Here is a 27,723-nt window from a genome sequence, read left to right as displayed (position 1 = left end):
TATCATCTTGATACTTGGTGTTCTAGCAAGAGTCAATTGTTCTTCCTTCTTTTTTAGTTTCAGAAGTGTTGGTTGCTGTAATTGTGTTGGATCTCTATTTCTGTAATTTTGATTCTTAATCATAAGATTTTCAAGGTTGGTGTAATTGTTGTATGTGTTTATAGTTTCGTACAGACTTGCATTTGTGTTGATTTAAATTTTAAGATGATGCTATTGGACGTATAGAAATTTCATCCTAAATCGAGCCACCCTTTCTAATCTTGTCTCGTGTTTTAATTGTAGAATATGAAAAGTTGTGAAAGTAACAAGCCACACTATGACACAAATTGTTATATTACCTCAAATTTCATGCGATGATCATTAAACTTTTATTAAGACGTGCGAAGTCCTGTACTTTATACTCATTTTGTAAGAGGTCATTGTAATTAACAACCGTCAATTGTGGCTAAGCTCACGCCGGTTGCTGCTCGAAATTTGGCTCACATTTTGGTTGCTAAACTATGTTTTGCAGCTACTGTTTATGTTATTTGGCAAGAGCGCAATTTTCGTTTGATTAAGCAGGTTGCTCGTACTGAACAAGAAGTTTTTGAGGCTATCGTGTCGAATACTCGCTTGAAGCTTCTCACCATCCGGTTCAAGGACTCATCTCCTGTGGCGTGTATTCGATCTATGTGGAAGTTAGGCTTAGGTTTAAATTCTAGTTTTAAGTGTTACAATGTATGCTATATACCCAGAAAAATATTATGTACTTTAAAAATGTGTGCTAATGTAAACCAACTTAACTTGTTAGCCTGATGATTTTGATCGGTTTAGCCCACACTCGGTCCAAACATTAACCTCATGATTTTGATCGATTTAGCTGATAGTTCCTGAACAAATGATATTTAAAATTATTGTTTGAATGCTCGTCAACGATTAAAATTCACGGTTAACGAAGAACAGGATCTCAATCACTTTGAATTTGAACCTATTAATCATGTTTGATGATCGAAGAAGCTTCATTTGATGTTAAAGAACTCAAATTTGATCTCAATCGGTAATCACGAGGGACTACAAATGATACTTTTAATGTACTTTTTAACATATGTCAACTTTAAGGACTATAAATGCAAAATGAACAAACCACGGGAGCTGTAAGTGTAATGGTTTAAAATAATTACATTTAATCAGTTTAACCGGTCTAGCAGATCACCTGCTACCTTTGTTTACATTAGAAATTTTTTTCAATTAGTATTTTTCTAGGTATATAGTTTACATTGGAAAAAATATATATATAGCTATTGAGCAACATACTCTATTTCAAATTGAAGTTATGTATTAACATAATTTTTAGCACGTGGCAATAATTTAATACTTTTAAAAAGAATTCTGGATACCATACTGATAAGAAAAACAATAGGGAAATTAGTCAAAATCTCTCAATTTTACCCTCAAAAAATTATAATTGCAAAAGTGTCTCCTTTACATGCACCAAACACCACGCACTGTGTGTGGTGCGTGTTACCGACATTGGCGACTCTAGCTTGTTGTCCATGGGGTCACGAGACATAACTAGTTTAAATATTTTATGTAGAAAATACTTTTTAAATTATGTAAGTGATGTGTAAAATCGCGTCTATTATTTATAGTTGGAAAATACCTGTTATTAGATTTAAACATACTCACGGGCAGTGTACCTGATAGTTTAGCAGTATAGTAAATGGTAAAATCCAAGTGTCGCTCCAAGGACAGTTTAACGCAATTCAAGATTATCAACTTTATGTAATTAAACTAAGAACAAATAAAAGAAAGGAGCTAAAGTTATTTGTTGTGGTTATTTAATGATTAACCAAATCATAAAGAGTTAGAAACTTAAAGACAATGTTTTTTGGTGTTTTATGTTGATAAAATGTTTTTAGATAAGTTGAATACCAATTTAAAGAAGTATGTTCATCTAGACATTTTACCATCGGTTATGAATGTTTAATAATTAAGAACAGTTTGACTATCAACACACATGAATTACTTAATCGATTCACCAGGAATTCCCCTGAGCAAACGCTGCAAATTAGATTACACAACACATAATTCCCTGTTACTTAAGACCTCTAATTTGTGACAACTAACTTAGTGACTCAATAAGTGATCTTACTCTCGTAGACATCAACAATCATACCAACTCTCGTTGTGTGTAATCCACCCATGTATCAACAATTGGTTTAACTTAATTCGTTACCGTATATGGTTAAACGCACAATCACCTAATTCAAGTAATCAGTTAAATAATTGTAAGAGACTCCAGTAAACGTCACTAAACTAGACAATCACAACCATCAAGCAACCAAAGATTAAGCTATTGTAAATACATGCAATAGACTCCAATGAACTCTCGTTCTATTAGACAATCAATATAATCAATTCAATCAAACCAATATTCATTATAAGAATAGTTCTTTAATCAAGCACCAAAATTATTATGCGAATCAAACAATCAAACAAAGATTACATCCAAAAACCTTGGTCATTACTCTAGACGAGCATATGGAATTTAGCCAACAATCATGTTCAAAGAAACAATCACACAAAAATAAATAGAAGAAATCATTATGAGAGCTAAAGAGATCAAACTAGTTGTAATCGTGTTCTTGAATGATGAATAGATTGAAGCTTGTTACCAGAATAATTGAGGTGTTTAGATGAATTTGGAATTCCCCAATAATCACCTCTTTTCGCCTTAGGATGCTCTGTAAATCGCCCAACAAAAGTTGGGTTCAAGAATGACCTGAAAAGTGATAAAATAGCTCAAAACCTGTCAGGAAGTTGGCGAGGCGCGCAGATGAAGTGCACGACGCGCAACAGAGAAGCAAGGCTCCTGACATGAAAACACGTTATACGGGGCGACGCCCCAATTACTTGCGCGACGCGCCAATCCACTATTTCAGCAAACATTTTTTGGAAGTTGTAGAGCTTTGAGTTACGAACGTATGGGCTTTCGATTCACCATAAATTCGAGTCCCGATGAGTGAGATATGACTGTTTTTATGTAGGCGTGCAGATTTTGCAAAACCACAAACTTCTCACACAACTTCACCATTCTTTAACGATACTACCCGAATGCAAGATTGATCAAACGTACCATGTAACCGAAGCTTGAAACTCTCTAGCATTATAATATTAATCGACAATATGAACCAGTATAAACTTTGTTGATAATTAAGCTTCAAAACACGTGTAAACCAACACCAAAACTCCAAAACCCGCTCTATAACTCATATCATCAATCTTCAACAAATATAGATAATTAATCTTCAATAAGAGCATGAAACTAACCAAATAAGGACCGATATTGCGAAGATAAACATGTCAGATTTGACCAATATCAATAAGACACCACCAAATTCAATTACAGGACCCATATATTTTTTGAATTTATAGTTTTTCCTATAAATTATATATGACACCACTGAATTTAACTACTCGTACCACATATAGTTATTGAATTTGTAATTTTTTGAAAGTAAACAACTACTAAATAACATTCAAATATAACTAGTACTTGAAAAAATCCGGAACCCCATTGAGCTCTGATCCCGAAATCGCCACTGGTTAACGAGATATTCACCAAGACAACCTATTTTCATTGCACTACGCACCAAACATGAGCCCGATGCGTGGTGTGAGTTGCACCAAGAACTTTGAATGGTCATATCTTTTGACTTTTTTTGTTAATTTTGACTTTTAAACATACATTGACCATCATATATTGCTATATAACATTCTAATTTGTACTTTTCACCTATGTTGACTAATAGTACACGAAACTCCTCAATCAATTTGAATAAACAAAACATTTCGCAAACAAACATTTTCTACGTTGACGTAAATCGCAATATGATGTCTAATTTTAAAATTTTTTTTGTTACTTCATCAGCTTTCCAACGAATAAATCTCGAGAAAATACGTGATTTCAAAAAAACTGTGATAAAATCGGAGCAAGAAATTAAAGGATACGGTCATCCAAAGTTCTGACGCAACAAGCACCACACACGGTCGTGGTGCTTGATGAGTGTTGCGAGGATAGGTTATCTCGGTGATTGTCTTAGTAACACGCACCATACACATGCCATCTCGCAACGTGATCATGATGCGTGGTCAGAAAGTGCTTTTAAAATTATAAATTTTTAAGAGATTATTATTAAACATTTTAGATAATAGGCATTTTTGACCAATTTGTCAAGACTTAAACTAAAATTGCAAAACATGTACCCAAAAAAACATACGTACATTGAACCGGACCGGCCTGGCCCGGCCCATATATCTATTTCACTATCGGCAGCCCAATATAAATCTCGGGAAGCTATTATTTGTATGAAATTAGGGTTTCAATATAACTGCGGCTGCTGCTGAACTCTAAAAATTAAAGGAGGCAAATAGGTACAGATCCCTTTTAACACATTACAGGTACCTCATCTTCTTCAATATATTTATTTTATTATACATATGTAATATGTATTGATATTTATTTCATTATGTATATGTATATAAATATGATTGTCAATCGAAATTGTGTTGTTTTGATGAAGCAGAATAAAAATGAAGGTTGTTGCTGCTTATTTGTTGGCTCTATTGGGAGGTAACACCTCACCATCAGCTGCAGATTTGAAAAACATTCTTGGTTCAGGTATTTATATATATATATATATATATATATATATATATATATATATATATATATATATATATATATATAAATTATTTATCGTTTTAAGTTTAATACTTGCGATTAGTATTCTATTTACAAGTTAATATTTTGATGCGATATATGCTATATGGTTGTTTAATTTCAACTAATGAGTAACTTTAATTACTACTGTATGAGAAAAGTGATTATATGTTTCTTCATGAGTGATTAATTATGCGTGTTTATAAGTGAGTTGTAGCTTGTATAACCACAACGACAGTACTAATCACTAACTTATAACTTATGAGTGATTAGTTAATAATGATTTTATTTTATATTGTGACAATTGTACTGTTATTGCATTTCCAAGTGTAGATGTTGATTTTTATGTAATTTGTTACTGATCTTGAATTTTTTTTTATTTTAACTTTACTTTATCATTTCATTACTTTGAATTTCTATCGATTTTAATGATTATCAAGTCCTTTTTTTTTTTGCATTGAGCTGTTGCATCTGCTATGAGTCCACTGAAAAATTGCACAATTTTTTTTAAAGGAAAATCTCTCAGAATTATGTATATGCTAAATATATTGTGCCTGAAATTACCAATATAGAGAGCAAATTCTATAAAAATCGTTGGTGTTATGTACATTACTTATGTAGTTATGTTTGTGACATTTTAAGTATTAAATTAAAAAGAGACTCCTGGTAAACTGTTAAAACTGAAATATAAACAGCTTTAGTGTGATGTTTAGTGTATATTATTAATATTAATAATAAAGGTACGGTGTAATTTTTGCATTACTACTCATGATACAACAGTAGTATTGTGTTTTAGTTGTACACATTGCAGATTAATATATTGTAAAAGGGACATTTTTTTTGTTCTGAAGGCAAGGCCCCAAAGTGTAGGGAGTGGGGATTGAACTCGGGTCTCATTTGTAGAGAGTCCTAAGCGTCCAACAATAGTATTGTGTTAAGTTGTACACATTGCAGATGTAATAACTAAAATGTTGTAAAATGCATATTTGGTGCTAACATTGGAGATGCTCATATTAATGCATGCAAACACTTGTTTGTACACTTAATCTGTTTTTTAGATCGCTAAGCTTGTTTATGATTTTTTTTTTTATATGCAAAATGTAATCTGACTTGAGAATAATTACTGTTTTTTGCAGTTGGAGCTGATGCAGATGAAGACAGAATTGAGTTGCTGTTGTCTGAAGTCAAGGGTAAGGACATCACTGAATTGATTGCTTCAGGAAGGGAGAAGCTGGCTTCAGTTCCATCTGGCGGTGGTGGTGTTGCAGTTGCCGCTGCAACTGGTGGTGGTGCTGCACCTGCTGCCGCTGCAGCTGAGACAAAGAAAGAGGAGAAGGTCGAAGAGAAAGAAGAATCTGATGATGTAAGTTTCCGTATAGTGTCTTGTATCTTTAAATGTGATTCATATTCAATGGTTTTGTTTGATAACGTGCTTACTTATTTGTCATCTTCGTTTCTTTTTTTCAGGACATGGGATTCAGTCTATTCGACTAAGGGATCAAGATTTTATTTTGTTATCAATGTTTAAGTGTTTTTCTTTTAGTTTTGTCTTGAATTATCTGGATTGTTTAGACGATGCGATATTTTTTGAGTTCCAACTTTTATTAGATATGAAATTCTTCATGCTTCTTGTTATGTGTTTCATCGTTCTTGCTACGGTTTGTTTGATTTTCTTAGAACTCATCCTTTTTTTTTTTTTTTTTTTTTTTTTTTTTTTTTTTTTTTTTTTTTTGAAAGGCAAACTCACACACCCACTTAAATCTAACTCGAATATATACACCACGAATTGTCCTAAGCAGGACTCGAACCCTCAACCTCAAGGTTGTAAGGGTGACCTCGATACTGCCAAGCCATTGGCTCTTTGGTTCTTAGAACTCATCCTAATGATCATTCTGTGGCATATGGTTTATATCTGAGGTTGCTGTAGTCATATATATACTCATTATGACAGCATGTAGCAGTAGAGTAGTTATTCAATTCCTAGTATAAATATGTAACTAGCTATTGATTTAAAGATATGATCAATGAATATTTGGTTAGTCCAAGATGTGCAACTAATCGAAGGGGGGTGAAACTAGACCCCGACTCGAGAGGGGGCGCAACTAATCGAAGGGGGTAAACAAAAAAAAAAACCTTATTTTTTCGTTATTTTTTTTTTGGTGTAAATTTTTTTTCCCCGAAATCGAGGGGGGCGGATACCTCCTTTTGTCCCTATAATGTTTCGCCCCTACCTTCCTCCATGAACAATGGGATGCCATATGTCACCGTCCCATCAGGCCCCGACTCCAAGCCTCAATGGCCCGTTTGGCTGTTACTATGATTAGGTGTAATCCGGGGACAGACTTAGCACATAATATTGCTAAGTATCTTCTCGACGACACCAAAATCTCACACCTTGAAACCATTTCACAACAACCCGCCACTCTCGACGAAGACACGGAATCACTAAACACCAACTCCACCCCCACCACCTCCGTAGACGACACTGAAGCCACTCTTACCACCATTACCGCTATCACTGTTGTAACCACCGAGATCGAACCATCCAATACGCCGCCTATCTTTTCACTACCTATCCATTCCACCCATGGCCCACCGAACTACAAAATCTCTTGTAACACCTCTTGTTGCAAACTCTTTACACTTCACAGTACACAACTTTGAAAATTTGGTTCCCATTTTCATCCACTCCGGTCACAAATACAAACCGCCAAAGTTTGTCGTTCTTTCAACCGCACATGAACCACCATAGACGCTACCACAAGTCATCAAATTGTCACAATTTCAAGCATGAACGACCTCTCCCGAAACCACCATGGAAGATTTTGATGTATTGTGTTTGTATCCAACTGTTTCAATCAAATTATGGTCGGGCACCGCCGAAACCATCGTGGACGATTTCTCCAACCTTGAGGACAAGGTTGATTTTCAACCGGTGGATATTGATACGGTTTAAGTTTAAGTTTATGACGGTGAAGAAAATAAAAGGATTAATTGTACGTGGGTTAATTGAAGTAGTCCTCCATGTTGCACGTCTTGTGCCATGAAGGCACTCATGTTTATTTAATTTGCATTTTAATAGTTATTCATGTATGCACGTTTACTTTTAATTACCATGTTCCTATTGTGTAGTATTAGTTAGTTAATTAAGCACGTCTCCATGCATGTAGCAGTAGAGTAGTCATTCAATTCCTAGTATAAATATGTAACTAGCTATTGATTTAAAGATATGATGAATGAATATTTGGTTAGTCCAAAAATTCTTTTCCACAAGTCTATTTGCTTTGGAGATTAGTCATCTCGAATCGGCTATCATTGGAGTTAGCGGTCGACTCGAATAGACCGTATCATTTTTTTAACCTAGGTATTCAACATTTTTTGTGAACAAACTAATCTCATGATGGCTACTCACTTTGCGAGCAGTCCGGAGTTATTGCAGACGAACTTTCGTGACTATGAGGAAGAATAACTTTATGGTTGCATGGAATCAAACATTGACCTCCACATTGAAAGGTCATGTCTTACTTAGGTGACCCGAACTTTGCCATGTTTATATATATTAAATGAAATTGATATTTATATGATTAAGTGTTTTCAACATGTTAAGCAATCAAACTTGTTAAGACTTGATTAATTGAAATAGGTTTTATATAGACAATTGACCACCCAAGTTGACCGGTGATTCACGAACGTTAAAACTTGTAAAAACTATATGATGTCATATATATGGATATATATATATATAGTTAACATGGTATTATGATAAGTAAACATATCATTAAGTATATTAACAATGAACTACATATGTAAAAACAAGACTACTTACTTAATGATTTCGAAACGAGACATATATGTAGATATAACGACATTTAATTGTATATATATCATATTAAGATATATTAATATATCATAATATCATGATAATGTAATAATTTAACATCTCATTTGATATAATAAACAATGGGTTAACAACACTTAACAGGATCGTTAACCTAAAGGCTTCAAAACAACATTTACATGTAACGACTAACGATGACTTAACGACTCAGTTAAAATGTATATACATGTAGTGTTTTAATATGTATTTATACACTTTTGAAAGACTTCAAGACACTTATCAAAATACTTCTACTTAACAAAAATGCTTACAATTACATCCTCGTTCAGTTTCATCAACAATTCTACTCGTATGTGAAATGTCCCGTTCTTATTGATTAAAAACGTTCCATATTAATTGATTTCGTTGCGAGGTTTTGACCTCTATATGAGACGTTTTTTCAAAGACTGCATTCATTTTTAAAACAAACCATAACCTTTATTTCATAAATAAAGGTTTAAAAAGCTTTACGTAGATTATCAAATAATGATAATCTAAAATATCCTGTTTACACACGATCATTACATAATGGTTTACAATACAAATATGTTACATCGAAATCAGTTTTCTTGAATGCAGTTTTTACACAATATCATACAAACATGGACTCCAAATCTTGTCCTTATTTTAGTATGCAACAGCGAAAGCTCTTAGTATTCACCTGAGAATAAACATACTTTAAACGTCAACAAAAATGTTGGTGAGTTATAGGTTTAACCTATATATATCAAATCGTAACAATAGACCACAAGATTTCATATTTCAATACACATCCCATACATAGAGATAAAAATCATTCATATGGTGAACACCTGGTAACCGACATTAACAAGATGCATATATAAGAATATCCCCATCATTCCGGGACACCCTTCGGATATGATATAAATTTCGAAGTACTAAAGCATCCGGTACTTTGGATGGGGTTTGTTAGGCCCAATAGATCTATCTTTAGGATTCGCGTCAATTAGGGTGTCTGTTCCCTAATTCTTAGATTACCAGACTTAATAAAAAGGGGCATATTCGATTTCGATAATTCAACCATAGAATGTAGTTTCACGTACTTGTGTCTATTTTGTAAATCATTTATAAAACCTGCATGTATTTGTAGCGACCCGACCAAATCATGTTTGACGGCGCCGTCTACTTAGGTCCCGTTACGTGGTCATAAGTCTTTAAGACAAAGTTTGACCAAATTATGTCGCCTTCATTTCAAAATAAAGATTGTTCCCAAAGTTTACAAGAATTGTTCAACCAATAGTTAAGTTACAACGTTATAATACGAATGAAATCTAGGCGACACGGTTTAAAGTAAAGTCAAAAGACGCTCCATGAAATGCACATATACTCGACATCCAATGCAAGTATCAAATAATGAGCGGAAGCATGTATCATGTATCGTTCAAGGACCTGAGAAAAACATAGAAATCTGTCAACGAAAACGTTGGTGAAATCATAGGTTTAAGTAAGTAAGTACAAGTGAACCACAAGATTTGCATCAATGAAATAATAGTAATACATTCCAAAAGTTTGTTTCACGAGCACCCAATTATCAAAGCTTAACATTCCTTCCATTGTATACCCCATCACTTAGTGCTAGAACAAACACTGATTCTCGAAAATATATTTCATCCGTAGACGGTAGCGAACCGTCAAAGATGAGGGTTGTCAACCCATATGGCCATATAACATAAGTTCTCGCTTACACCCGGCAAGTGTAACTAATGATAATCGAATTGAGGATTTTGTTCTAAACTCGTATGTAGAATGTTTGTTTTCCCGTTCTTGTGTTCACTTAGTTCAAAAGGATCGTTTATGTTTTCTCATCCCAATATAAGTTCAAAAAGAGTAAAAGTGGGACTATGATCTCACCTTGAGTGCACGAGTAGTAAAGTACTTCAACAAGTAAACGTGTGCAAAGAACAATGCTAGTCTTGACCTAAACAATAGGTTGTATCAATAACGGTAAACACGATAGGTCAAAGATGTTCAATTAGTCCTATGGCTCGTTAAGACTCGATCATAATAGCATGTGAATCAAATTGTCATGTTTCATGCAAGGTACAAGTATAAAAACATTTTAGAACGATTGCACAAATATTTGGTTAAGTTTGATTAAAAGTCAAACTTTGGTCGGTCAAAGTCAACGAAAGTCAACACGTTCGGGTCGGGTTCCGAACTATTTTTCTGAGGTTTTTAATCATATATGAACATGTTAGAACAAGTTTCATGTGAATCGGAGGTCCGTAGTATGCCAAACATTTTTCGTAATTTGGACATGGTGGTCAGAGCCTGACCAAGGCTTATGTCGCGCCGCGACATGGTCTGGCCGCGCCGCGGCATTAGCCGTGCGCTGGTACCTGGTCAGTCTCAATTGTTCAAGTCCCAAATCAAAACTCTTTCAAGCATAAATTACAAACCGCTAACATTTAGAACTCGCACCTTATATCGTTGGAAAGGTAATTTGACAAAGAACACAACTAAACACAATTCATCAACCAAACTTCCACTTACAACAACCAAAAACCGTAATTAAACGTTCATAATCAAAGTTCAAGTTCCAAAAACGCATTTTATGATTCGGGCAACCAATTTACATGAATGATATGCCGTTTCGAAGGTAATCAAGCATACAATCCAACTAAACACTTACCAATAATAATCCATGGCATTCAATGCATCAAAAGTCCATTTCAAGTTCATCAAACCCTAACCCAAATTCACCAAAATCAATAATCAAGTTCATGAAGTTTTTCTAAGGCAACCTACACATCAAATTGAAGCTAGTGATGCTAGTAACACAATTAAAACATCAACTTTTAACATCTAACAACATATGATCATCCAAAATTCAAGAATAACACACCAAAATTCAAGTTCATGCTAGTTACACTAAAACAACGAGATCGAGCATATAAATCATATACTCATGTTAGACTTGAGCCATAGACACTAATTAACACTTTTATAAGTTAAAAACATCAAGAACACAAAATCTAGTGATTTTAGAAAGTTACCCAAATGAGATGAAGTTGGTACCAAAACGAAGAGGATGAAGAGAGGATCACGAATATGTAATTTATTTTGTTGTAAGCCTCCTAGATCGAATTTAGATGATGATTGAATGAATTTGGTTTTGAGTGTGTGTTCTTGCTAGAGAGAAAGAGAGAGAGATGGAGGTGGAAATGAATGGGTGAAAGGGGTTTGACCCTTTGACCTAGTCAAGGGTTTGATCCCTTGTCAAGTTTAGTCCCTCAACTTTCGTTCGGGTGCGGGAATTACCTAAACGAGATAATTTAAAACGCGTATCAACGGGAGATGTTATAAACATATAACGGACTTTATATTAGTATAACGGAAAAGTAAATGGAAAAAGGCGGGATGTTACAGTATTCTCATCCCAAAAATATTAGATTTTAAAAGTGGGACTATAACTCACTTTCACAGATTTTTTACTTCGTCGGGAAGTAAGACTTGGCAACTGGTTGATTCATGAACCTATAACAATATATACATATATATCAAAGTATGTTCAAAATATATTTACAATACTTTTAATACATTTTGATGTTTTAATTTTATTAAGTCAGCTGTCCTAGTTAATAACCTACAACTAGTTGTGCACAGTTAGATGTACAGAAATAAATCGATAAATATTATCTTGAATCAATCCACGACCCAATGTATACGTATCTCAGTATTGATCACAACTCAAACTATATATATATATTTTGGAATCAATCTCAACCCTGTATAGCTAACTCCAACATTCACATATAGAGTGTCTATGATTGTTCCGCAATATATATATAGATGGGTCGACATGATAGGTCGAAACATTGTATACGTGTCTATGGTATCTCAAGATTACATAATATACAATATAAGTTGATTAGGTTATGGTTGGAATAGATTTATTACTAACTTTCACGTAGGTAAAATGAGTAGTTTTTATCAATCTTGTTTTACTCGCCATTTCTTCGTTTCTAATCCGTTTTGAGTGATTCCAGTGGCCACGGTTTTGTATTGAACTTAAATTTATGAATCTAAATAGAAAAAGTATAAGTTTATAGTAGGAAATACAAGTTACAAGTCGTTTTTGAAAGAGGTAGTCATTTCCGTCGAAAGAACGACATCTTGATGACCATTTTGAAAAACATACTTTCACTTTGAGTTTAACCATGATTTTTGGATATAGTTTCATGTTCATAAGAAAAATCATTTTTCCAGAAGTATATATTTTAAATCAAAGTTCTTCTTAGCTTTTAATTATCCCAACCAAAACAGCCCCCGGTTTTACTATGACGACGTATATCCAGTTTTATGGTGTTTATCGTGTTTCCGGGTTTTAAATCATTAAGTTAGCATATCATATAGATATATAACATGTGTTTAGTTGATTTTAAAAGTCTAGTTAGAAGGATTAACTTTATTTGCGAACAAGTTTAGAATTAACTAAACTATGTTCTAGTGATTACAAGTTTATAACGTTGAATAAGACAGCTTTTTATGTATGAATCGAATGATGTTATGAACATCATTACTACCTCAAGTTCCTTGGATAAACCTACTGGAAATGAGAAAAATGGATCTAGCTTTAAAGGATCCTTGGATGGCTTGAAACTTCTTGAAGCAGAATCATGACACGAAAACAATTTCAAGTAAGATTTCCACTCGAAATAAGATTGTTATAGTTATAGAAATTGAATTAAAGTTTGAATATGATTATTACCTTGTATTAGAAATATAACCTACTGTAAGTAACAAAGGTTTCTTGATCTTGGATGATTACTTGGAATGGATTTAGAAAACTTGGAAGTAAACTTGCAATCTTGGAAGTATTCTTGATTTTATGAAACTAGAACTTTTGGAATTTATGAAGAACACTTAGAACTTGAAGATAGAACTTGAGAGAGATCAATTAGATGAATAAAATTGAAGAATGAAAGTGTTTGTAGGTGTTTTTAGTCGTTGGTGTATGGATTAGATATAAAGGATATGTAATTTTGTTTTCATGTAAATAAGTCATGAATGATTACTCATATTTTTGTAATTTTATGAGATATTTCATGCTAGTTGCCAAATGATGGTTCCCACATGTGTTAGGTGACTCACATGGGCTGCTAAGAGCTGATCATTGGAGTGTATATACCAATAGTACATACATCTAAAAGCTGTGTATTGTACGAGTACGAATACGGGTGCATACGAGTAGATTTGTTGATGAAACTGAACGAGGATGTAATTGTAAGAATTTTTGTTAAGTAGAAGTATTTTGATAAGTGTCTTGAAGTCTTTAAAAAGTGTATGAATACATATTAAAACACTACGTGTATATACATTTTAACTGAGTCGTTAAGTCATCGTTAGTCGTTACATGTAAATGTTGTTTTGAAACCTTTAGGTTAACGATCTTGTTAAATGTTGTTAACCCAATGTTTATAATATCAAATGAGATTTTAAATTATTATATTATCATGATATTATGATGTACGAATATCTCTTAATATGATCTATATACATTAAATGTCATTACAACGATAATCGTTACATATATGTCTCGTTTCAAAATCATTAAGTTAGTAGTCTTATTTTTACATATGTAATTCATTGTTAATACACTTAATGATATATTTACTTATCATTTAACATAATTAACCAAGTGTATCAATATCTTAATATGATTCATATGTACCTAGTAAGACGTTATAACGATAATCGTTATATATATCGTTTTCGAGTTTCTTAATTTAATAGTCTCATTTTTATGTATATAACTCATTGTTAAAATACCTAATGAGATACATACTTATAATAAAATCATGTTAACTATATATATAACCATATATATGTCATCGTATAGTTTTTACAAGTTTTAACGTTCGTGAATCACCGGTCAACTTGGGTGGTCATTTGTCTATATGAAACCTATTCCAATTAATCAAGTCTTAATAAGTTTGATTGCTTAACATGTTGGAAACACTTAATCATGTAAATATCAATTTCATTTAATATTTATAAAATGGAAAAGTTCGGGTCACTACAGTACCTACCCGTTAAATAAATTTCGTCCCGTAATTTTAAGCTGTTGAAAGTGTTGACGAATATTCTAGAAATAGATGCGGGTATTTCTTCTTCATCTGATCTTCACGCTCCCAGGTGAACTCGGGTCCTCTACAAGCATTTCATCGAACCTTAACAATCGGTTTCTTGTTTTGTTTAAGTCTCTTAATCTCACGATCCATTATTTCGACGGGTTCTTCAATGAATTGAAGTTTTTCATTGATTTGGATTTCGTCCAACGGAATAGTGAGATCTTCTTTAGCAAAACATTTCTTTAAATTTGAGACTTGGAAAGTGTTATGTACAACCGCGAGTTGTTGAGGTAGCTCCAGTTGGTAAGCTACTGGTCCGACACGATCTATAATCTTGAATGGTCCAATGTACCTTGGATTTAGTTTCCCCCGTTTACCAAATCGAACAACGCCTTTCCAAGGTGAAACCTTAAGCATGACCATTTCTCCAATTTCAAACTCTATATCTTTTCTTTTACTGTCCGCGTAGCTCTTTTGTCGACTCTGGGCGGTTTTCAATCTTTGTTGAATTTGGATGATTTTCTCGGTAGTTTCTTGTATTATCTCCGGACCCGTAATCTGTCTATCCCCCACTTCATTCCAACAAATCGGAGACCTGCACTTTCTATCATAAAGTGCCTCAAACGGCGCCATCTCAATACTAGAATGATAACTGTTGTTGTAGGAAAATTCTGCTAACGGTAGGTGTCGATCCCAACTGTTTCTGAAATCAATAACACATGCTCGTAGCATGTCTTCAAGCGTTTGTATCGTCCTTTCGCTCTGCCCATCAGTTTGTGGATGATAGGCAGTACTCATGTCTAGACGAGTTCCTAATGCTTGCTGTAATGTCTGCCATATCTTGAAATAAATCTGCCATCCCTATCAGAGATAATTGTGACAACCCGGAAATTTCCAACCAAATTTAAACTTTATCTTTATATTATTCCGACACGATAAGCAAAGTTTGTTAAGTTAAATCTCAAGAATTTTAAATTGTGTTCATACATCCATTATAACCTTGACCAAATTCTGACGATTCACGAACCGTTATATATAAATAAATATGTATATATATATTATAACTTGAGAATATTAATAAAGTATTAAACGTATAATACTTTACATGAACGTATTTGTTTTAATATGTTTATCGATGGAATTAGAAGATAATATCAAATGATTGATTTATCAGATACATTATGATATGATTACGGGTCTATGTTATGAGGTCCACTGTGATTTAAGAAATCTATTCTTTTTGACAACATTCGGAAAATGGTAAAGTAATTTATAAGTAAGAACGTGAAGTGTAAATAACTTAGATGTTGAATATCGACAAGTTAAGTAACTCGACATTTTTCATTAAGATGATTTAATACGTTTATTTAACCTTTGAACTTTATCCCATGCTTCACCAACAAACTGTAATTTAAAAACTTGAAACCTATTATGAATATATATGATTCTACTTTTCTAAAACATTTTATGATATAACGATTTCCATTATTTTAACCTTTAAACAAAATGATTCTTAAAAATATATTTGGTTTTGGAAAACAAAATTATTATATTTATTTAATTTAGTTTCAAACGTACAAAAACGTTTTCAGTTTAAAAAGAACTTTATTATTAAAACGTATATAACTTTTATAAATATCTAGAACCACTTTTGACAACTCATTACTTAACCAGTATGATAAAGATAACGATATTTATATTTTATTTTATTAATTATATATAACGATTTAAATTAATATTATATATATTTATACGCGTATTATACGTACATAGTTTTATACTTTTACTATACTTAAACTTTACCTTTACTTTATTTTTACTTTACTTTAACTTTAATAATTCACTTTAATAATTCATACTTTAATAATTCACTTTAATAATTCATACTTTAATAATTCACTTTAATAATTCATACTTTAATAATTCACTTTAATAATTCATACTTTAATAATTCACTTTAATAATTCATATTTTAATAATTCACTTTAATAATTCAAAAAAATCTATTATAAATAGAATTCAATAGGTTTCATTATTTCATAGAAACTTGAAAATATTTTTCTCTAAACTCTCTCAATCGATTTACATATATATATTTACTCCGTATTATTTCAAGATATTATTAGTATACATAAAATATTACGTCAGACTGCTGTCCGAGTGATTTCGAAATTGTTTTTCGAGTGAGATTGGATTAAGGAAATTATGGGTTATAGCTATGGAGGTGATTGGGTATGGTCCATGGGTATGCTCGTGAGGTCAATATAGTGTTTATCATCTTCGTTGCGTCTACGTACCTTTCCTGTAATATTGAATCTCAATATTGATACGTGAGTACTCATAATTTAACTTTTACATACTAATAGTGTATCCCTGACTAGTGCTCGAGTATATAGGATTATGCATGTTTGTACTTTTGATATTGCCTTTAGTTAGGTTATGTTGAATCCTAAATTAGTTATATATGCGACTGAGATAAGGTATAAGATATGCATGTCGTTGGAAAGCTAGCGAAAAATTAAGAACTTTTCATTTAGATATCAAATGATTTCGATGAACGGATTTGAAGTTATAGTCCATCAAATTTTTGTATTATTATTAAAAATGATTATTATTATCGTCGTTATTATCGTCGTTCTAGTTTTATCTTATTATTATTATTATTATTATTATTATTATTATTATTATTATTATTATTATTATTATTATTATTATTATTATTATTATTATTATTATTATTATTATTATTATTATTATTATTATCTTTATCAATAAAAGGATTTATCATTAAAAATTGTTATTTTTTATTATTATTACTATCGTTATTATCGTTAAAGTTATAATTAGTATTATTATTATTATCCAATTATTATTATTATTATTATTATTATTATTGGTATTATTATTATTATTATCATTATTATCATTATTAATATATATATCCTTATTTAAAAATGGTTATTGTTATTGTTATTATTATTATTATTACTATATTATCATTAAGATAATTATTAGTATTATCGTTAATAATGTTATAGTAACTATCATTATTAATATTAGTGTAATTAAAACAAATATTTGTAACACCTAATTATTTTGATTACTATTATTATCATTATTACGAATACGATATAAAAGACGATTAAAAGCTATTAAACGAAACGATTAGGAAATAATGGGTAAGAGTATCATGATGAAATTAAAATATTATAAGATATTGATTTAGATAAAATTATCGTTCTTATTTTTTTTTATCATTACTATTATTATTAAAATTATCGTTAGTATTAAAACTATCATTTTAACAAAAAATATCATTTTAATAGAAATGTCATTGTTACTATAAAATATCATTATTATTATTATTTTAAATAGAATTATTATTTTAAATAGAATTATTATTTTAAAGATAATATTAAAAATTATCGTAAATATTAAAGTTATCATAATTAGAATTATCGTTTTATCATAATGTCATCTTAGTAATTATAAATATTGATATTTTTATAATAATAATTATTATTACAAAATAATACAACTTTTACTTACTATCATTATAGATATTATTTTATCAAATAAATATTTGATACAAACATATTTTACTACGTGTAATAACTTACTTTAATAATACCTATCATATTATCTTTATAATATTAAATGAACCCTATAAATTTTATTACTTAATATATATAAAAGTATATTTTATTATATAAATATAATATAAAATTTTATTTATTAATAAATAAATTATATTATTTACTCTAATAAATCTTTTAAAAATATTTAAAAATATAAAACGACGATATTTAAACTATATATTAATCATGTATAGATTTTTGGAAATTATTTTGAGTCAAATTTATGTTTGTTGACTTTTGCATATTAGTCTCGAGCATTAGGATTGTGGTACACTATGACTTGACCTAATTTGTTAGACAAATATTGACCAACACATAAATATATATAATTAATTTAGGTTCGTGAATCCGAGGCCAACCTTGTACTTGTTCAATGACGTTATATGTATTTTTATTACGAAATACAGTATGGTGAGTTTCATTATTCCCTTTTTAAATGCTTTCGCAATATATATTTTTGGGACTGAGAATACATGCGTTGTTTTTATAACTGTTTTACGAAATAGACACAAGTAATTGAAACTACATTATATGGTTGAATGATCGAAATCGAATATGTCCCTTTTTATTAAGTCTGGTAATCTAAGAATTAGGGAACAGACACCTTAATTGACGCGAATCCTAAAGATAGATCTATTGGGCCTAAGAAACCCCATCCAAAGTACCGGATGCTTTAGTACTTCAAAATTATATCATGTCCGAAGGAGGATCCCGGAATGATAGGGGATATTCTTATATGTATCTAGTTAATGTCGGTTACCAGGTGTTCACCATATGAATGATTATTTTTTGTCTCTATGCATGGGACGTATATTTATGAGAACTGGAAATGAAATTCTTGTGGTCTATTAAAATGATGGAAATAAATGATTATGATAAACTAATGAACTCACCAACCTTTTGGTTGACACTTTAAAGCATGTTTATTCTCAGGTGTTAAAGAAATCTTCCGCTGTGCATTTGCTCATTTTAAAGATATTACTTGGAGTCTTTCATAGCATATTTCGAAGAACGTTGCATTCGAGTCATTGAGTTCATCAAAGATTATTATTAAATCAATTTATAGTTGGATAGTGGATATTATGAAATGGTATGCATGCCTGTCAATTTTTGATGTAAAGAAAGATTGTCTTTTAAAAACGAATGCAATGTTTGTAAAATGTATCATATAGAGGTCAAATACCTCGCAATGTAATCAACTATTGTGAATCGTTTATAATGTATATGAACGGGTCCTTTCAGTTGGTATCAGAGCGGTGGTCTTAGCGAACCAGGTCTGCATTAGTGTGTCTAACTGATAAGTCGTTAGGATGCATTAGTGAGTCTGGACTTCGACCGTGTCTGCATGTCAAAAGTTTTGCTTATCATTTCTAGTCGAAAATCATCTGCTTATCATCCATAGGAAATTACTTGCTTATCATTATTAGTCTAGACACGTCTTGCTACATTAATTGCATGAGTAGTGTATAGACAAAGTTCATATCTTAGCGTATCTGCTAAATCATATCTTATCGTATCTGTTAGTTTAAACTTTGCCTAACATATCCCGCAAATTCCTCCGTAATCTATGAAATCTTTTGATCTCTATATATAGATATCCTATGTAAATAGAATACCACCCGATAGCCGAAAAATCATTTTATATCGAAAATCCTTTATCCAATCGTACGAAATGGAATTTGTCATCAGTTCAAGTTACTCGGATTCCGAAATGGAATCTCACTCAAGCTCCGAAAGCAGTGTGACCGGAATGGATCAACCAATCAGTCATCACCTATTCTGGATGAATTGGGGATGGGTTCGTAGCCTCCTCAATCATTGGAAACAAGAAGAAGGCGATCCTTTCCATCCACCACATTGCCCTCTTGGCGAAGAACCTGAAGCACTTACCGGCGAACCTGTTCAAGACACCATTTTCTCTCTCATTTCCAGGGTATCTCGTCACGATTATATACTACATCAAATTCTAGATTTTATTTATCCGCTCGTTCCGACCGACAATCATCCTGAAATAATAGAAGAAGTCAACGAACTTCGCGCTCGGGTAGTGGCTTTGGATAATATGGTGCAGAGATTACAAACACCAGCAGCAGCACCGGCAGCATAACCAGTACCACCATCATCAACACCAACAGTACCATTACCACCTCCAACCACAACCGCGTTGTAAACCTCAACTTCACAATCTGTCCCACGAGCATCAACGTCATACGCACCATAGATACCAAGGAGTACCAACAACAATAACTGATGAAGTATTAATTCATAACTTCATTGGAGAAACATTCCGCGGCGATTATATAATCTCTAAAGTCTTAGAGATTATCTAATCTAGCCCTAACCATAAATCAGTTAAGCGAACCAAAATGATAGAAGGAAGAGTAGAAACCCTGACAAAAATGGTGTGTGATTAACAAGTTAAACTTGTTTTACCAACATCATCAACAGTACCGTCAACGTCACCAGCATCGTCAGTACAGTCAACATCAGAATCAACAACACCTATAACATCACAAACTCCGTCAGTTCAAGAATCACTGTGGACATCATTACGAATCAATAACGTGTATATTGTATCAACAAGTTATGAAGAATTAACTCATTCCCTCTGAAGAAATTATATATATATATATATATATATATATATATATATATATATATATATATATATATATTGAAATAAAAATAAATCTTTCCGTGCTAAGCTATTGTGTGTGAATCTTAACTACTCGGTTAATTCATATTACAAATATGCAATAATGTACGTCCCTCGCCCGCGACTTAACCATCGTTAACTACAATCTCTGTCTCAATTCAACAAATTCCAATTCCTAATAAATCAAGTATATATTTGATTTTACACTTCATCATTGATGTAACCAAAACTTTTCAGATAACATCATTCGTACTTTGTGAAGTTCACAAGAATTTAACAAAAACCAACATCACATCTCAACAAATAATGAAGTAGTGATTCATAATTTCAATATTATTGAAGAAATACTTATGTAACCTCTAAAGCCTTCAAGGAATTATTCAATTCTAGTTCCAACCATAAATCGAATGAGTTTAATTTAGTATTAACTCATTAAAATCTATGTTACATCCGAGGAGAATATATACATATATATTCTCATAAAGACTGTAATAAAATTCTTATGCACAAAATATTAATTGTGAATTTTTTTTTAACGGGTAGGTAATACCCGAGAGATATATATAAATTCACAATTAATATGTTACATTCTTCGAATCAGATTAAGCAAATTATCAATTATACTTCATACCTTTAAAATAATATACATTCTTTCATAGAAATCAAAACAACCATACTCATTCAAACCCAATTACATATTCTGATTTTAAAATCTCAGAATTCAATTCGAGATATAACCGGTACCATCACTTTTAGATTCCTACATCTTTCAAAGCTATATTTTGACTTCAAAAGTGTGTTATAACATCAAATGTATACAAACGATTACAATCTGTGTTCAAACCCTTTGAAAATCTCTGAAGACACTTCAAATAATGAGCAATCGAGATGATGATCCAACCACATATTACCCACAATTATGTACTTAAAAAGCTCTCAAAACCAAAGTTATAATTCAACACATATCTGTGTCAGATCTTTTGGCATTTATTAGCAAAAATAACCTTGCAATTCCTTTGCAAAGTAGCAAATTATATCACAGCTCCAGCAAGACAACTTCGATTTTTTCATTCGGAGTAGCCTTATCATAATTTTGATATATGTGATTACCCTTTTGTTACCGGAGAACCTTTCATATTCCACCACATTAGCAATAAACTTACCAACAACTTCACTGATCTTGGGCATTCCGAAGAATCTTTATATTTATCGAAATCTCATCATTTACTTATCTGCATCTTGTAACGAGAATTGCCATACGAATCATTGGGAATTAACAATCAGTATTTTGAAATCTCACAGCATGTTGACGCCAACAGTTATACATAACGTCTATTTCCAAGGCTTACATACTTCGAATGTGAAGTTTCTGAAAAACACTCTGAACCGCGAACTAGTTCTCGAAATGCTGATGAAGCAACAAAAACTGTAAACGACCTTAGCAGTAAAAAGTTTGATGATAAAGATTAGTGTATTAACAAAGCTCAGAAATAGAGAAGTTTTGGAACTGGAAAATGGATTGAGCAAATTATGAAGGAGGCTGTAGATAAATCACAAAGACTGAACCTGCCTTCAAAGAATCCAAATGATTCAGTGTCTGCTGAAGTCATTAACGAATACCTTACTCCTGACACTAAACCCTTACAGACAATATTCTTCATCATCCTCTAATATTAGAAATTCTAACATATCATCATATCTTTCATTATAAATATCCTCCATATTTCTGAAGATATTTCCATAACTATTCTTATCTAGAATCATTTATCTCTTTGCGCTATCTGTATTACATCAAAAAGGAATCTGTTTAGTTCCTATACTCTGTAAACCTTTGAGTTTAAAATATGAATGTTTTTGAAGTAGTGTTGGAAACTGAAGCATGAATTAGTATAATATAATGACACTTGATCAACATGATTATATTACAGTAATTCATGCTGAGTTTCTAAATGGAACGTGATGATTCACAGATCATAACATCATCATGTGCCATGTTATACGACTCTTGTATTCTATTTAACCTCTAAAATATCAAGAAAATATTTCTTGATGATTCGGCCTTTTCCAAGGTATTCTAGTAATTTGACAAGTCAAGATCGTGCCATCACAATTTCCTTCCTAGAACATTAACAATGTTCATTCCGAAATTCATATCTGTGAATTCTGGACCATTACAAGGGGTGCTTAATCGCAAGAAGAAGAAACGAAAGGACAAAACTCCGAAATAGAAATTGGGGTATAAATTGCAGCAAATAAAAGAGAGCATTAACTGTGAATGACAATGATTATAGAAGATAGAAACAGAGACTTTGAAATATAAGGGAAGATATAAAGCCCAACGACAATCCAAAAATTATAAACCATATATATCGATGCATATAGCAATATAAAGACACGGGAGAACTAGAAACACTATAAACCCAAGAGTATAGTGGAAGTAAATAGATTCATCTGGCGGTAGATGAAAAAGAAGAATGACCGATATGAAAGTTATAAGTATATCGAGAATCAGAACTGGATGGAGCATATTGATGAATACTTTAAAATATGAGTTGAGGGGGAAAGAATAGAAGGTGATGAAACATGACTAGGAACTTAGAAATCAACAGATTTAACTCACACAATGACGGAATAAGTGAATCAAACCCTCTAGTGAATAGGTTAAGCTTTTTGGGATTAATTTAGTCATACCACAACTAAATCAAGTGTGATTAGATCAATACCTAGAGCTATTATTCACCACCTGGGTGATTTGGGTTGAGAGAGAATCGGAGGAGCTCACCAGATCTGAGTGTGTGTAACAAATGAGAGGCTTAACCTAAAATGAAGAACATAAGACTTTATATACCCCTGCTGTTGACTCACCCGTACGATTCATCCATCACACATACGAGTTGGCTTCATCAGCCGTACGGGTGATCACTCACTCGTGTCTTCTCATTTAGGTTGTAATTGTGACTTAGCTCAGCATCAACCATGCGTATGAGCCTGTCAGCTGTACGAGTAAGGCTTCACTCGGACGTCTGACTAAGTCTAACATAGTCAAACATCCAAATCTCGTTCCTGCAGTTACTGTAACCACATACAAACACAGATAGGATAATAACGAATGATCATGGTGGCCTGTAAACTGTTGTACCTGCAATGGACGTGGGTAGATGTCTAGGGACTTGCATAAAATGCATCAACAGAAGGTGTGAGTTGTAAGAAAATGAAGGAGGTGAATTTATAAGAAAATCTTTGACAGAACAATTAAAATGGACGATCGCATTTAAAGCGGATCCTAATTCCTTTTGTTACCGGAGAATCAAATCTTATTACAAAGATTTTCTTCAAATCCCTTGAAATCTGGAAATCAATCATATCTACGTCAAATGATAAGACGAATCTACACTTACTCATTTCACTCTTCTATGTTAGCTTCATTCGTACTCTTCATATAAATGGATTGTTTATCCAAATTATTCGCTGATGATAAAACTCTAATTTTCAGCCTGTATGTGTAGTGACCCGAACTTTTCCATGTTTATATATATTAATTGAGATTGATATTTACATGATTAAATGTTTCCAACATGTTAAGCAATCAAACTTGTTAAGACTTGATTAATTGAAATATGTTTCATATAGACAATTGACCACCCAAGTTGACCGGTGATTCACGAACGTTAAAACTTGTAAAAACTATATGATGACATATATATGGATATATATATAGTTAACATGATACTATGATAAGTAAACATATCATTAAGTATATTAACAATGAACTACATATGTAAAAACAAGACTACTAACTTAATGATTTTTAAACGAGACATATATGTAACGATTATCGTTGTAAAGACATTTAATGTATATATATCATATTAAGAGATATTCATACATGATAATATCATGATAATATAATAATTTAAAATCTCAATTGATATTATAAACATTGGGTTAACAACATTTAACAAGATCGTTAACCTAAAGGTTTCAAAACAACACTTACATGTAACGACTAACGATGACTTAACAACTCAGTTAAAATGTATATACATGTAGTGTTTTAATATGTATTTATACACTTTTGAAAGACTTCAATACACTTATCAAAATACTTCTACTTAACAAAAATGCTTACAATTACATCCTCATTCAGTTTCATCAACAATTCTACTCGTATGCACCCGTATTCGTACTCGTACAATACACAGCTTTTAGATGTATGTACTATTGGTATATACACTCCAATGATCAGCTCTTAGCAGCCCATGTGAGTCACCTAACACATGTGGGAACCATCATTTGGCAACTAGCATGAAATATCTCATAAAATTACAAAAATATGAGTAATCATTCATGACTTATTTACATGAAAACAAAATTACATATTCTTTATATCTAATCCATACACCAACGACCAAAAACACCTACAAACACTTTTATTCTTCAATTTTCTTCATCTAATTGATCTCTCTCAAGTTCTATCTTCAAGTTTTAAGTGTTCTTCATATATTCTACAAGTTCTAGTTACATAAAATCAAGAATACTTTCAAGTTTGCTAGCTCACTTCCAATCTTGTAAGGTGATCATCCAACCTTAAGAAATCTTTGTTTCTTACAGTAGGTTATCATTCTAATATAAGGTAATAATCATATTCAAACTTTGGTTCAATTTCTATAACTATAACAATCTTATTTCAAGTGATGATCTTACTTGAACTTGTTTTCGTGTCATGATTCTGCTTCAAGAACTTCGAGCCATCCAAGGATCCGTTGAAGCTAGATCCATTTTTCTATTTTCCAGTAGGTTTATCCAAGGAACTTAAGGTAGTAATGATGTTCATAACATCATTCTATTCATACATATAAAGCTATCTTATTCGAAGGTTTAAACTTGTAATCACTAGAACATAGTTTAGTTAATTCTAAACTTGTTCACAAACAAAAGTTAATCCTTCTAACTTGACTTTTAAAATCAACTAAACACATGTTCTATATCTATATGATATGCTAACTTAATAATTTAAAACCTGGATACACGAAAAACACCGTAAAACCAAATTTACGCCGTCGTAGTAACACCGCGGGCTGTTTTGGGTTAGTTAATTAAAAACTATGATAAACTTTGATTTAAAAGTTGTTATTCTGAGAAAATGATTGTTATTATGAACATGAAACTATATCCAAAAATTATGGTTAAACTCAAAGTGGAAGTACGTTTTCTAAAATGGTCATCTAGACGTCGTTCTTTCGACTGAAATGACTACCTTTACAAAAATGACTTGTAACTTATTTTTCTGACTATAAACCTATACTTTTTCTGTTTAGATTCATAAGATAGAGTTCAATATGAAACCATAGCAATTTGATTCACTCAAAACGGATTTAAAATGAAGAAGTTATGGGTAAAACAAGATTGGATAATTTTTCTCATTTTAGCTACGTGAAAATTGGTAACAAATCTATTCCAACCATAACTTAATCAACTTGTATTGTATATTATGTAATCTTGAGATACCATAGACACGTATACAATATTTCAGCCTATCATGTCGACACATCTATATATATTTCGGAACAACCATAGACACTCTATATGTGAATGTTGGAGTTAGCTATACAGGGTTGAGGTTGATTCCAAAATATATATAGTTTGAGTTGTGATCAATACTGAGATACGTATACACTGGGTCGTGGATTGATTCAAGATAATATTTATCGATTTATTTCTATACATCTAACTGTGAACAACTAGTTGTAGGTTACTAACGAGGACAACTGACTTAATAAACTTAAAACATCAAAATATATTAAAAGTGTTGTAAATATATTTTGAACATACTTTGATATATATGTATATATTGTTATAGGTTCGTGAATCAACCAGTGGCCAAGTCTTACTTCCCGACGAAGTAAAAATCTGTGAAAGTGAGTTATAGTCCCACTTTTAAAATCTAATATTTTTGGGATGAGAATACATGCAGGTTTTATAAATGATTTACAAAATAGACACAAGTACGTGAAACTACATTCTATGGTTGAATTATTAAAATCGAATTTGCCCCTTTTTATAAGTCTGGTAATCTAAGAATTAGGGAACAGACACCCTAATTGACGCGAATCCTAAAGATAGATCTATTGGGCCTAACAAACCCCATCCAAAGTACCGGATGCTTTAGTACTTCGAAATTTATATCATATCTGAAGGGTGTCCCGGAATGATGGGGATATTCTTATATATGCATCTTGTTAGTGTCGGTTACCAGGTGTTCACCATATGAATGATTTTTATCTCTATGTATGGGATGTGTATTGAAATATGAAATCTTGTGGTCTATTATTATGATTTGATATATATAGGTTAAACCTATAACTCACCAACATTTTTGTTGACGTTTTAAGCATGTTTATTCTCAGGTGATTATTAAGAGCTTCTGCTGTCGCATACTTAAATAAGGACGAGATTTGGAGTCCATGCTTGTATGATATTGTGTAAAAACTGCATTCAAGAAACTTATTTTGTTGTAACGTATTTGTATTGTAAACCATTATGTAATGGTCGTGTGTAAACAGGATATTTTAGATTATCATTATTTGATGATCTACGTAAAGCTTTTTAAACCTTTATTGATGAAATAAAGGTTATGGTTTGTTTTAAAATGAATGCAGTCTTTGAAAAGCGTCACATATAGAGGTCAAAACCTCGCAACGAAATCAATTAATATGGAACGTTTTTAATCAATAAGAACGGGACATTTCAGTATG

The 27,723-nt window shown here is 31.8% G+C and overlaps 1 protein-coding gene across 1 annotated transcript; it reads left to right on the top strand.

The window, feature by feature from the left end:
- The first annotated feature begins 4,341 nt into the window (after nt 1-4,341).
- On the top strand, nt 4,342-6,344 carry LOC139844095 (large ribosomal subunit protein P2B-like). The gene is made up of 4 exons (XM_071834310.1): nt 4,342-4,440; nt 4,566-4,660; nt 5,839-6,065; nt 6,170-6,344. Exons 2-4 carry the CDS (start codon nt 4,573-4,575, stop codon nt 6,194-6,196), a joined length of 342 nt encoding a protein of 113 aa, XP_071690411.1. The 5' UTR covers nt 4,342-4,440; nt 4,566-4,572; the 3' UTR covers nt 6,197-6,344.
- Nucleotides 6,345-27,723: the final 21,379 nt, after the last annotated feature.

This window comes from Rutidosis leptorrhynchoides, chromosome 4, assembly GCF_046630445.1.
Source record: "Rutidosis leptorrhynchoides isolate AG116_Rl617_1_P2 chromosome 4, CSIRO_AGI_Rlap_v1, whole genome shotgun sequence".
Taxonomy (NCBI): domain Eukaryota; kingdom Viridiplantae; phylum Streptophyta; class Magnoliopsida; order Asterales; family Asteraceae; genus Rutidosis; species Rutidosis leptorrhynchoides.
This window is presented reverse-complemented; position numbering and strand designations above follow the sequence as displayed.